The 14,113-nt window shown below is 33.7% G+C and overlaps 1 protein-coding gene across 1 annotated transcript in view; it reads left to right on the plus strand.

The window, feature by feature from the left end:
• Positions 1 to 518: 518 nt before the first annotated feature.
• The window catches only part of LOC147410196 (putative monogalactosyldiacylglycerol synthase 3, chloroplastic), a 39,485-nt gene continuing 25,890 nt past the window's right edge, over positions 519 to 14,113 (plus strand). Inside the window, 5 exon segments of the mRNA XM_086432073.1 lie at positions 519 to 538; positions 636 to 777; positions 888 to 1,157; positions 1,286 to 1,457; positions 2,583 to 2,868. Coding sequence (XP_086288199.1) covers positions 519 to 538; positions 636 to 777; positions 888 to 1,157; positions 1,286 to 1,457; positions 2,583 to 2,868 — 890 coding nt within the window.

A 14,113-nucleotide genomic window follows, 5' to 3' on the forward strand; every position in this document is an offset into this window, starting at 1 on the left:
AGCAAGGGCAGACAGATATGGGTTTTATTTAGAGCAGAGGGATTGTAGAAGTCGAAGGTGGATTGTCTTGCGAGAAAGCTGATATCCACACCTCTTATTTTCTCAACCCACCACCACCACCACCACCAACAGCTCCACCACCACTACCAAAATCTCCTAGGTTTGTGATCATCATCTCTATGTCTTTCATCCATCATCATAACATGCAAATAACATTGGGTTGTCTCATCACTTGAATATGCATCAAAACTCACACACATAGAAACAACATTTGTACTTGTGCAGCACACGTTCATACGTGCCTTGGGTACTGTAGTTTGTAGGGGTTGATTTATGTATTAATGACGTAGATAATGATGATAAGATAGGTATTTAATATTATTTACTTATTTTCTCTTATCCTGTCTCTGACTTGTGCAGGTTGTTGAGCTTGATTTTTTGTATCCAAGTGAGGGAATCCACAGACGTTTGGATGGCGGTTACTGTATAACATCTACTGCTGCTGATCAAGGTATTTGATGACCATCTACCGCCCAAGGTCAGTTAAAAGCATTTCAATTTTTACTTTTTAATCATACCCAATAATTTTAGTCTATCAAAGATTTTAAATCGTGAAAGCTTTCTATTTTATACAGGTTTAATACTAGTGTTACAAGATGTTATTTCCCCTCAGAGGAGTTAGCCAAGAGGGTTTTGGAAGATGGCCTAGAGTCTTCTCAGATTTGCGTATTTGGCTTGCCTATCAAACCCTCTTTTTGTCGGGCAGTTATATTTAAGGTTTTGGATTTGAGATTAGTTTTTTTTAATTAAAATGAACAATTTAGTCTTTTGTGATTGGTTTTTGACTTAAATTGTGTTTTGGGCTATGTTCTATTTCAGTTATATAGGATCAATTAAGGGAAGAACTTGAGATGGATCCACAATTGTCTGCAGTTCTGCTTATGGGAGGTGGTGAAGGTATGGGTCCTGTCAAGAAAACCGGAAGGGTCCTTGGGGAAGGCCTTAGTCTACTATATACTTCACTTCCTGGTTTATTCATGTTTCCTAGGTTAATAATTTCATGAGTTTTGGTGCTTTTGTAGGTTGGACTTGGTACAATTGCCGAAGCTTTGATAAGGGGTCTTCCTATAATCCTCAATGACTTCATCCCTAGTCAGGTTAGTGCTAGTGAGTGTGTTGATTCTTACCATATCCTTCAATAAGTGAACTTCTACTTGATTCATCAAGTGTTTCCAAGTTTGAATTATGATCCCATTGTGCTATAAATTTTATTGTGTCCTTGTAGGAAGTTGGCAATATCCCTTATGTCATAGACAATGGTGCGGGTGTCTTCTCTCGAAGCCCAAAGGAAACAACGAGACTTGTTGCCAAATGGTTCAGCTCCAAAACAGAAGAACTCAAGAAAATGTCCGCAAACGCACTTAACCTATCACTGGAGGCAAATCATACTGCCATATGTAGGAATGAGGTCTAAATGTATTTTGTGGTTGGTTGAAATTAGAGGTGTTACTTTTTGAACTTTCAGATAGGGTGAGTTCTTGTTGGGGACCGAATATTTTTTTAAAGAGAATACCCTATAGCGACGGTCGGTGACCGTAGCTAAAGGCTTATATATATATATATATATATATATATGGGTCCCTTTCAGCAACAAACATTTTGGCAAACATTTTGGCAAAACATTTTTCAAAACATGGGTTAGAGGTTTTGGAATGGGCTGATTTTTGATGAGCATGATCTCTATGGTGAGGAGATCATCCTCATAAAAAATCAGCCCATTCCAAAACTTCTAACCCCATGTTTACAAGTTGGGAAATCGTGGACCGTCCATTTTTTGTAAGCCATTTTTAATGGGTAAGAGGTTTTGGAATGGGCTGATTTTTGGTGATGATGATCTCCTCACCGTAGAGATCATCCTCACAAAAAATCAGCCCATTCCAAAACCTGTAACCCATATTTTCAAAAATGTTTTGCCAAAATGTTTGTCAAAATGTTTGTTGCTGAACATTTCCCTATATATATATATATATATATATATATATATATATATATATAGGGTCATGTTCCCCACCTTAAGCTTTACCCTACACTTTAACAAACGTGTTTTGTCCTACATGGGTTAGAAGTTTTGGAATGGGCTGATTTTTGGTGATGATGATCTCTATGGTGAGGAGATCATTCTCACCAAAAATCAGCTCATTCCAAAACTTCTAACCACATCAAAAATGATTTACAAAAAATGGACGGTCTACAATTTTTCAACTTGTAAACATGGGGCTAAACATTTCGGAATGGGCTGATTTTTGGGGAAGATGATCTTCTAATCATAGAGATCATCCTCACCAAAAATCAGCTCATTCCAAAACTTCTAACTCATGTAGGACAAAAAACGTTTGTTAAAGTGTAGGGTAAAGCTTAGGGTGCTGAACATTTCCCATATATATATATATATGTGGGGAGGCGTTCGGATGCCTCTGTTTTAACAGTCATTTTAACAAAAGAACCTCGACCGTTGGATATATAGTGATTGGATGGTCGAGATTGCTGATTGGGTTTAAGTTATAATTTATGACTTTTTACAGCGCGATCCCTCGTTTGTGTGATTATTAGTGCCACCTCCCTGGCACAATTACAACTGAGAGTGAAAAAGAACATAAAGTTCTTATCTGACGATAAGTCAAGATTATTAAAAGAGATCGTTAATGGTGTCCATGTGAGGCCTTCTCCTCCTGAAATTCCTGTTTCTGGGTTCTCTTTGCACGATAGTGTCGATACTTACGACAACGATGGCTGGTGGGTTGGGAGGATTACGGCAGAATCTGGGTCGAAGTACTCTGTGTATTTTGAGAGCACAGGAGATGAACTTAGGTATCCAATCTCCCAATTGAGGGTTCATCAAGAATGGGAAGATGCCAAATGGGTTATTTTCCGAAAGAGGGGATTTTTGGATGAATTTCCTTTTCTTTTTTTTCTTTTCTTTTTTTTGAAATAGAGGTTGGTAGCTTTAATGACAGCCATATAATCCAATCTGAGTCTCAATGTTGGGGTTTTTTGGTTTAAATCTGTAATGGGTATTCCTTCTAACAGATGTATGTTTAGCTTTTCTTTTTTATTCAATAATGTTGGGGTTTTTTGGTTTAAATCTGTAATGGGTATTCTGTTAGATGTATGTTTAGCTTTTCTTTTTTATTCAATAATGTTGGGGTTTTTTGGTTTAAATCTGTAATGGGTTTTCCTTCTAACAGATGTATGTTTAGCTTTTCTTTCTTATTCAAGCTTGTGATGAAGGCTTTAATGGTTATATAATTCTATCTAGTTTTTCTTTTTTCTGAAACCCTTTCCAAAAAATGATTCTTTCGAACTAGATCCAAGGTTTTGAAAATGGATGCTCTTTTATTTTTGTTGAGAGAGAGAGAGAGAGAGGGTTTCAGCGGAGCGAGCGAGAGAGAGAGATCGAGAGAGTTCAAGGGTTTCAGAGAGAGAGATCGAGAGGAGACGAGAAGAACTCTCTCTGTTGTTGTAATTGTGCCAGGGAGGTGGCACTAATAATCACACAAACGAGGGATGGCGCTGTAAAAAGTCATAAATTATAACTTAAACCCAATCAGCAATCTCGACCATCCAATCGCTATATATCCAACGGTCGAGGTTCTTTTGTTAAAATGACTGTTAAAACAGAGGCATCCGAACGCCTCCCATATATATATATATATATATATATATATATATATATATATATATATATATATATATATGAGTAGCGTTCAATGGCTAACTTTTTGGAAAACTTTTTGGCAAAACATTTTTCAAAACATGAGTTAGAAGTTTTGGAATGGGCTGATTTTTGGTGAGAATGATCTCTACGGTGAGGAGATCATCATCACCAAAAATCAGCCCATTCCAAAACTTCTAACCCCATCAAAAATAGTTTACAAAAAATGGACGGTTCACGATTTTTCAACTTGTAAACATGGGTTAGGAGTTTTGGAATGGGCTGATTTTTGGTGAGGATGATCTCCTCACCGTAGAGATCATCCTCACCAAAAATCAGCCCATTCCAAAACTTCTAACTCATGTTTTGAAAAATGTTTTGCCAAAAAGTTAGCCATTGAACGGGACCTATATATATATATATATTCTTTTTAATAAAATACCCTATAGTGACAGCCAATAGCGACTGTTGCTATAAGTCCATATACCAAAGGGTTTTTCCTCTACAGCGACGGTCGCTATATCCCAAAATTTTATGGTTTTTAACCGCCGAATATGTTTTCGAGAAAGCCCAATTCGACGGTGGAGACTGTCCCATAATTCGACGGTTTTGGACCGTCAAATTTTGAAAATTTTCACGTAGTGTAGATGCTTTGCTCTTGCATTTCGATGAAAAGCATTTATGGTTCCATACACACATCCACGTTAGCAATGTGTGAATCAATGTGAATTTTAATGTCACTTCAGCATTTTCCTATTATTTTTCATTTTTGTCATGGACTTGTCTAACTTCGAAGGACCATTTGGGGAACTGTAAACAGTCAAACATATAAGAAGAGATGTGAAAAGTTAAAAGAGTCGTATTAAACTGACTTCCTTCGACATTGCGTGATAGTGTTGAGAGAGCCATACATTTCTCTTCCTCGAGACACAGGAAAAAAAAATCTATCGCTCTCTCTACACTCCACATTAGCACAGTGTCAAAGGAAGTCGGTTCGACAGTCAAACATATATGAAGAGATGTGAAAAGTTAAAAGAGTCGTATTAAACTGACTTCCTTCGACATTGTGTGACAATGTTGAGAGAACCATACATTTCTCTTCCTCAAGACACAAGGAAAAAAAAATCTGTCGCTCTCTCTACACTCCATGTCAGCACAGTGTAACAGGAAGTCAGTTCAACGTTTTCCAAACTAAAAAAATAGGGTGTCTTATCAAAACGTGCACTACAAATTAAAAAATGATCAAAATAATACATTATACATTTTAATTCCTAAAATGGAAATGGTGACTTACCAAAATAATTTACTAAAATGGTATATTCTAAAATGAATAGTATTTTCATACTGAATTTGCCTTTTATCATGTTTTATGAAACAATATACGTGTCCCATGTTTATGTAAATAGATAGAAATATAATTATTTTCATACAATGCTTTTTTTCCCTTTCAAGATTTATTTTATTTCAAAACTCGACAACCTTGTAGGCAATTTCCGATGTCGATGGAGGTATGAAAATCCGTAAATCATAATCTCCATTAGAGTTAAGTTATTGTAGATCTATTACCAAACTTGCAGATCTAAATTCTAAATGTGTATATTTGTTTTAACCATAAAATTTTTGGATTTTTAGATCTCCATTGATGCCGAAGATTACCTACAAGACCGCCGAGTCTTGAAATAAACTAAATCTTAAAAGAGGGAATATCATTGTACTAAACAGTTATATTTCTATCTATTTATTGAAGAGAGATTCTATTGCCACACCAATTTTTTCTAATGCCATTCCAATTCATATATAAATCACCAAAAAATTAACACACATCTTGGGGTGGCATTAACAAAAGTTGGTGTGGCAATAGAATCTCTCTTACTTAAATAAGAGATGTGTAAACTGTTTTACAAAAGCATGTTAAGGACAATTTTGGTATTACAACACTGTTCATTTTAAAGTTTACCATTTTTTAATTTCGAATACGTTAATTTAGGGTTTTAGATTTAAAATGAATAGTGTGCCGTTTTGGTAAATTATTAATTTTGCCATGTTGATTTTGTAATTTTCTCTTAAAAATATCCTACAATCTCAAAGGACATTTTGGCTCACAATTTTAAAACTCGAATGGTCTAGAATGTCATCAAGCCTATTGTTGACACCTCAAGAGTATTTTTCAAATGAATCAAATAAAAATATATTAAATTTATAGATGTTTCAAAATAATTTTAATATTTTGAAATAAATATGAATAAAAATAACTTCAACCCAAAGTAGAGGCTCTCCATCAAACATATGATTGAGATACTAGTTACTCTCAAGAAAATTGAATCCCTAGAAAGTACTGTATTAATCTCTAGATATTTGATACTAATATCTAAGAAAATTATATTTTTTTTCTCAATCCATCTTTTAGTTTTATGGAGAACCTCAATCCATGGTCAAGATTAGAAACATCCAAATAAATAATAATACTTTTTCATTCCCAACAAAATATCAAATAATAGAGTTTGCCTGTACTTATTTCATGATCATCCTCTTTTGGGGTTATGGGCAGACAATAAAATTGTAGCAATATTACACTATTACTTAAAAGGGATAAAAGAGTAAAGACAATAAAATTGCACGGTATTATTTGAAAGGGGGAGAAAAGGAAAAAGAATAAAGTTAGAGAGGTATTATTGGAAGAGAGTAGAAGAGAAAAGACAATATAATTAAAATTATTCCTAAAAATGTCTCTGAGATTGAATTTGAACGATTGTTTATGAGGTATAAACATTGGGGCAATCGCCCAAAAATTTGATTTGGCTCAGGTATTTTTCAAGCTAAGTTGGCAAAGTTGAAGGTTGACTTGACAAGTTAATTCAGTTAAGGAAAATGCTTGTCTCAACCCAATTCACATGACTGCTGGGATGTTAGGGATTCCCACGAAGAATGTATCCCTAGGAAAAGGTGTGGAAATCTGCATTTTCCTCAAATCCTATGGCTAATGTTCATGGAAAGCCTCAACTTAGGAAAGTCTTTGATGTAAATCCAATAAGTTTTGATGCTAAATCAATTCAAATAGAATCAAGTCAAGTTGACTTAACCGAGTTTTAAGTTGACTCAACGAGTTTTTAAATTATGGTTTGACTGGCCATTTGCCTTTTTTTTTTTAACTGACCACGTGAAATCCATTGGATCATAAATTTGTGTCCCCTTTGATAATCTTACATACCGAAACTCATCTTGATTTAAGGACATGGTCAAAGTATTCAAGGGTCAACGGTTTGAATTGATCCACAACTTGAATTAAACATAATTAAAAAACTTTAATTTTTAATTTTTAATTTTTAAAGTCAATGAGTCTATTTTATTCTTCCACCTCCATGTGATTTATAAAATTATGCTCTTTTGACCAATAAAAATATATAAAATTTAAAAATAAGTTACTATTAAACTTCACAGGACTTTGCTTGCTCAATAATCAGTTATGGTAGGATTCGGTCTAATCAATTCAATTGGATTTCAAGGTAACTCAATGCCAAAACTCCAAAGAACCAAATTAACAATTCATGGGTCTTTATTTGTGGAAGTGGGACAAACAAGAAACAATTAAGAAACACAAGATTTGCATTGTTCAACAAGATTGTGTACGTTCATGGAAGATGATGAGATCCTTTCAATACTTCCATGAAAAACTAGGGCTGCAATTAATCTCTATTCCTCTAACAAAACTGAAAATATATACCATAACACATGGCGAAATTGTGCTGATCATATATATCCTATATCTAACATGCTTTAAACATGTTAGATAGAATCAATCCATCACGTCATTTAGCACACTAGTTTATTGTCTGATAGACCTAAAATAGTTTTGAAAAAGGCAGATTTACCAAAACATGCACAACATTTAGTATATTTATCAAAACGGTACACTGTAGTAATTAATTCCGAAAATGGTAAATTTACTATTTTTGAAATTAATTTTTTTTTACCAAATCGGTAAGAATAGTAAATAATTTTTTTTTCGAAAATACAATTTTCTTAATTTTGACTGAAATTACGTATTTGTCCTCTCCTCTTTCATAAATATTTCTGTTTTCATTTGTATTGGTTTCCTTCGAACAACTTCTGCAAGAGATCGATGATGAAGGGGTATGCAACCTCCCCTATTTCTCCCTTTCTCTTTCTCTCTCTCTCTCCGTTGGAGAGATTTAGAAAATATTTCAAATTCCCCCCTCTCTCTCTCTCTATCTCTTTCCGTTGTAGAGAACGTGAGAAACTTGCAAGTTTCTCCGTCTTTGTCTCTCTTTGTTGTGGAGATTGTTAAAATAATTTCGATTCAAGTCTCTTTCTATCTCTTTCTGTTGTGGAGATTTTAAGAAATTTGATTCGAAGGTGTTTGTGCATGTGTTTAGGGGTATTCGAACCCTAAATTGTAAATTCGATTAAGTACAATTAGGATTATAATTTTTGGAATATTTAGGATTGATGTAAATTTTATAATTTAATGACTAATTTTCTGGAATGATTTAGATTTGTTAGAGTTTCATGTTTACTATTGACTTTCTAGAGTTGTATTAGATTTGTACTGTTTAAAGAAATGCAATGATAATTTTTTCATTATTTAGTTTTATTGAAATTTAGTAGAATTTGATATTTTTCTCATGAGTTAGAACTACCATTATTAGTGTCTTATAACTTGATTATCGTGTTACATTTAACGTGTTCGATGTATTACTTTTTAAAGGGTTGATAGAATGTATACCATTTTTTTAAATTATTTTTATAGATTTCCCATTTGGTCACAAATAATCTCCCTCGCAATATAACAAATATGTAAATTACGAACGGTTTATAACCGTTCCTAAGCCATGCGAAACGGTTTACAGACCATCTCTAATTGAGGCGTCGTTAATGAGTTTAAACGGGTGGAAGCCGGTATAGATTTCAGGAGTTGGAACGGTTAAAAACCGTTCCAAATCGCAGAATTTGGAACGACTTAAAACCGTTCCAAATTTGAAAGCACCGACACAAAAAAACACTTTAGACATTGATTTAAAATCCGATGTCTATAAAACTGGTGTTCTAAGTTTAAGACTTTAGACATCGATTACAAACCAATATCTAAACTTTTTTTCAAAAACTTTTTAATTTTTTTTTTCTGGGCGTCTATTAACCACAGTCAAAATAGACACAAATAGAGAACATTGTGGTTCTCTATCACATTCATTTATAGATAAAAAGAGTTACAATTAGTCATAATTTACAAAATTACTAAATAGTTCACCATCAAAATTACAAAATGTCGCATAAGACTACAAACAAACCGCAATTGTCCCTCATTTATAGATCCACTGTCACTAGGACTGTCATTCGCAAGTACTTCACCATTGGTTAGCAATAGAATTGCTTGTCCCTTACACCCATAACCAGATTTACTCATTGGGAAACATTTGGAATTGGAAACCTTACGAAAAGAAAGCACAACAACAACATCAGAAGAAAACCTAAAACACCATGAAATTGCAATAACTATGAAGCCAATGCCACTTATCAAGATTGGTAAGTATAACTAACAAGACCACTCAATGACAAATGTTTTCCATCATAAAATTAGCTTGCATGTTAGCAATCTCCATTATTACCAAAATCACATTAAAATATGAACAAAACCTTAAGAAACTAAAGGACTACTCAAATTTCATGAATTAAAAGACAAGGTAATTGCTACTTCATATCGAATTTGCAGTAGCTTGTAAATAGAAAATCTTTCTGCATTAAAACCCATCAAAGTGGGTTGCCTTTGAAATAGAAAATACATCTCCAAGTACATCCTTCTTGGAGTACCCCTTAAAAGAAGACCAACAAAGCTAATCAAAGTGGACAATGGTGTGTTTAACTTTATTCATTAGGTTTAAATATAATATTTAACACACCCCATACAGCTACCACATCTGCACACTTGCATATCTACTCATTTATTAATATATGATAGAGATTTCTTTTGCTAATGACAAGGGTCCCCCACAAACTTACTACTTCAAGCCAATATATAGATAAATATAATTAAATCGTGGGGTCCAAACAGCTAAGTGAAAAAAGCATTCAAATCCATTACCTGTTCCGTCAACAATTCAATTGGGCCAGTGCTATCTGTTCCCTCTATGGGTTCAAATGGAAAATCGATACTTCGATACTTATCATCTACTTTTTTACGAGCAATATCCCAATAAGGATTGGACACGTGGTAAAATCGTTGAAACACATTGTCTACAGATTGGTCCACTTCTGGTACTGTGTAGCACCATACTACAATCACTCCATCAGGTTTTCGTAGGACCCACTTCACTTGATCATAGAAGGTAGGAAGATCAAACCAATGGAGGGCTTGAGCAACTATGATAACTTTGCTAGGGATACACAATAGGATAAAGACTATATCGGGTTACCTTCGTAATGAGGTGCCAAACTTCAATGAGCCAAAGATGTAGAAGCTACCGCCCATTCATGCAGATAGAATTCCGGCACCCTTTCATCGCCAACAAATGCCAACCTTGATCTTTCACCATCACTAGTAAAAACCCATCTTACCTTTTTGGAAAAGTCAAAGATCGAAGCTGGTTTTTCTACCCTCTTGCTGACCCAATTAGATCCACTTTGTGCACATGGATCGAAACAGTCCAAAGCCTATAAAAAGTAACAGAACCACATGTACATAAAAACAATACAAATAAGTAAATTCCTGATGGATCTATTAAAAAATAGGTTATTATCTTGCTTACCGAAAAATTAGCTTTAGCATTCTTTCCCTTCCCCCTGGATGGACAACTTCCAGTTTTACAGTAAAGGTACACCTCTTTCAATGACCTAAATTGGTGGCCTTTGATCAGATCATAATAAAACTGCACAATATTATAAACATTTCCTAAGCTTCTTAACCATGTTAACCTTTTTTTTTTCCAGTTATACATTGCAAGTCCCTCTATCAATAGAAGTTTAGATCTAAAAATGCATTCAATAAATCATTACGTACTTTCTGTATGAATACTTTTTGCAATAGTTTTCGTTATTATTATTATGCCCATACAAGTCAATCATTACTCGAAATAATATTTTAACCATCTACATGTGGCTTGATACCTACTTGAGTACGAAGGTAACCTTTTCAAGGTGTAACCTAGATTTATAATAAAGATAATTTCGTATTATATGTAAAGAGGCCTTGGCACTCATACGATATGAGTGTTTTTCATTCCTAATGAAAATTGCAGATACATGTGACTTGACGCCATAGTAAACCTCAAAGTTTTACTAGGACTATAGGAAGTGAATTTCGAGACAACTCATTTTTCATTGCCCTCACATGCACAAAGATCCTTTTCACAGATTCAAACTTTTCCATTGCGAGGAAGGTGGTCCCATTGTGAGTATGTGTTGACACATTCAAGAAAGGTGGTTCCTCCCTCATTAAACTAAACTAGGAGGTGGCTTATGCAATTGCACATGTATCGAAAACGCCTATTTGTAATTTAAAATATTTATTAAAGGGTCTTTTATTATGTAGTAAAGAGATACTTTTTGTAATGAGCCATAAGAAATTGACTTGGAAAGCTGAAGCTCTTGATGTGGCAGTGCACTAAACCATAGATCTTTTCTTTGGGATACACAAGGAAAAAGATATATGGTTCTGTGCACATGCCATGTCAAGAGCATCCATTTTGCGATTCAGTTTATCATTAGTCTATTGTAATTTGGAAAACTATGCAACATGATTGTACAGTGGTAGGTTTCAATTTTCAAACCAAAATGACCGTGAGTATATTAAATTTAAATGTAAAAGGAGGGAGATTTATGGACACTTAAATTTTGGTGTTCAACCCCTCTTAGAAAAGCCATATGATTCTGTAGACACCCCATTTTTGCATCCGCTTAATTAATCAACTCATCAACCCGATTGCAATGGTTCCCAATGATGGATGTTTATTTCAATGCTTTATTTTATTACTAGATATATTTCAGAAATCCGGATGAGGTATCTCGAACTGACAAAACTGTAGAAATCACGCTACGATAGGAAAATATAACCCCAAAAGCTTAGAAATCATCAATTTTCAGACAAAAAGAAGCTTCACGATAAAAATTACTAAAAAATGACCAAATTACCAAAATACCCTAACCTTAAAATATCCCTATAGCTTACGTTACGTTTAGGAAAACTCATTCAAACACATAAAATAACAAATCGAAACCAAATAAATCATTTCGCCAATTTTCATAGAATTCGACAAAATTACGAAAATGCCCCTCATTAAGTTCACGACCATTCCACACAAAAATTGCATAAATGACACAAAACAATATTTCCATTGAATTCCTTACGAAAAATCGATTCTAAAACATCCTAGAACATAAAAAATCGACTTAAAACGATAAAAGTCCTCTTTGAGGGTAAAACGGTAATTTCATAATTTTTATAATTAAAATTTTCAAAATTAATAAATAAAATATTAAATAATTAAAATGAAACATTAATAAAATTAATTTAAAAATTTAAACTAAAAAATCGATCAATCAAGCTCTTGGGCAAAATTGTTGAGGGTTTGCAAGATATTTCTTCAAGGACCCCTCCATTTGGGGGTCCAAAGAATTAAAAATATAATAGAGGGGGGTTCTCCAAAAAATTAAAGTCAATCAAGTAAGACTAAAGTCAAGATATGAAAGTTAATCAAGTAAGATTAAAGTCAAAATTAAAGTCAATCAAGTAAGACTAAAGTCAAGATATTAAAAGTCAACTAAGTAAGACTAAAGTCAAAATCTTAAAGTCAACCAAATAAGACCAAAAGTCAAAATCCTAATAGAGTTCTAATTAAATAATAAGTCTATTTAATAGAATTCTAACTAAAATATAACTCTACCTAAAATAATTTTAATTAAAATACAACTCTACCTAAAACAATTCTAACTAAAATACAATTCTAACTAAAAGAATTCTAATTAAACACTAATTCTATCTAAATCAACCATAAAAAAAATCTATAAATAGGGGTCCTCACACCCTATTTTCATATCAAATCATAAACCCTAAGAGAAGTAGGTCAAAAAGCTTCCCTAGCTTCCCCTAAACCCTAATTTTGAAGCCCTAACTCCTTACCTAACACCCATACTTCCATTTCAGCTTGAAAAACCCTTCAAAAACACCTCAAAATTCATAAAAAATTCGAAGAATCCAGATCCAAGAAAGAGATACCTTGCCTCGAAGATCAGAAATCAAATTCGGAGACAGAACGAAGCAAGGAGTACAATACAAGGAACAGTTTTATCAGATCTGAGGGAATAGAATCGTTACGTTTCGAAGGTAAAATTTCTTTTATTTCTTTTATCTAGGTTTTTTGTTAGCAATGTAGTTTTATTTGATAAGTAGAGACCGGCATTGGCCGGGCGGGGTTGGTGCCTAACACCTTCCAACCCCGTACTGTAATCCCCAGATTCAGTTTTTCTTCAGTAGATTAGTTTTTTTATCCGTTTAGAGTCAATATCCGGTTCCTAGATCGTAATAACTAGGTGGCGACTCCCAAACCTCAAAGGTTAAAGGCGGATCTGTAGACACCCCATTTTTACACTCGCCTGATTAATCAACTCGTCAACCCGATTGCAATGATTCCCAATGATGGAGGTGTATTCCATTGCTTTATTTTGTTATCAGATATGTTTCAGAAATCCGGATGAGGTATCTCGAACTGACAAAACCTTAGAAACCACGCTACGCTAGGAAAATACGACCCCAGAAACATAGAAATCATCATCTTGCAGACCAAAAAGAAACTTCACGATAAAAATCACTAAAAAATTACTAAATTACCAAAATACCCCTAACCTCAAAACAACCCTAGAGCCTACGTTACGCTTAGGAAAACTCTCTCGAACACATAAAATAACAAATCGGAACCAAATAAATCATTTCACCAATTTTAACAGAATTTGACAAAATTACGAAAATGCCCCTCATAAAGTTCACAATCATTTCACATAAAAATTTTCATAAATGACACAAACCAACATTCTCATTGAATTCCTTACAAAAAACCGATTCTAAAACATCCTAGAACATTAAAAACCGACTTGAAACGTGAAAAGTCCTCTCCGGGGGCAAAACGGTAATTTCACAATTTTCATAATTAAAAAATTCGAAATTAATAAATAAAACATTAAATAATTAAAGTAAAACATTAATGAAATTAATTTAAAATTTTGAACCTAAAAAATCGATCAATCGGACTTTTTGGTAAAATTGTTGAGGGTTCGTGGGATATTTCTTTAAGGACCCCTCCATTTGGGGGTCCAAAGAATTAAAGTTATTTTAGAGGGGGGTTCTCCAAAAATTAAAAGTAAATCAAGCAAGACTGAAGTCAAGGTATTAAAGTC

Source organism: Akebia trifoliata, chromosome 2 (genome assembly GCF_017979445.1).
Source record: "Akebia trifoliata isolate Shusen 1 chromosome 2, ASM1797944v1, whole genome shotgun sequence".
In the NCBI taxonomy this organism is placed as follows: Eukaryota; Viridiplantae; Streptophyta; class Magnoliopsida; order Ranunculales; family Lardizabalaceae; genus Akebia; species Akebia trifoliata.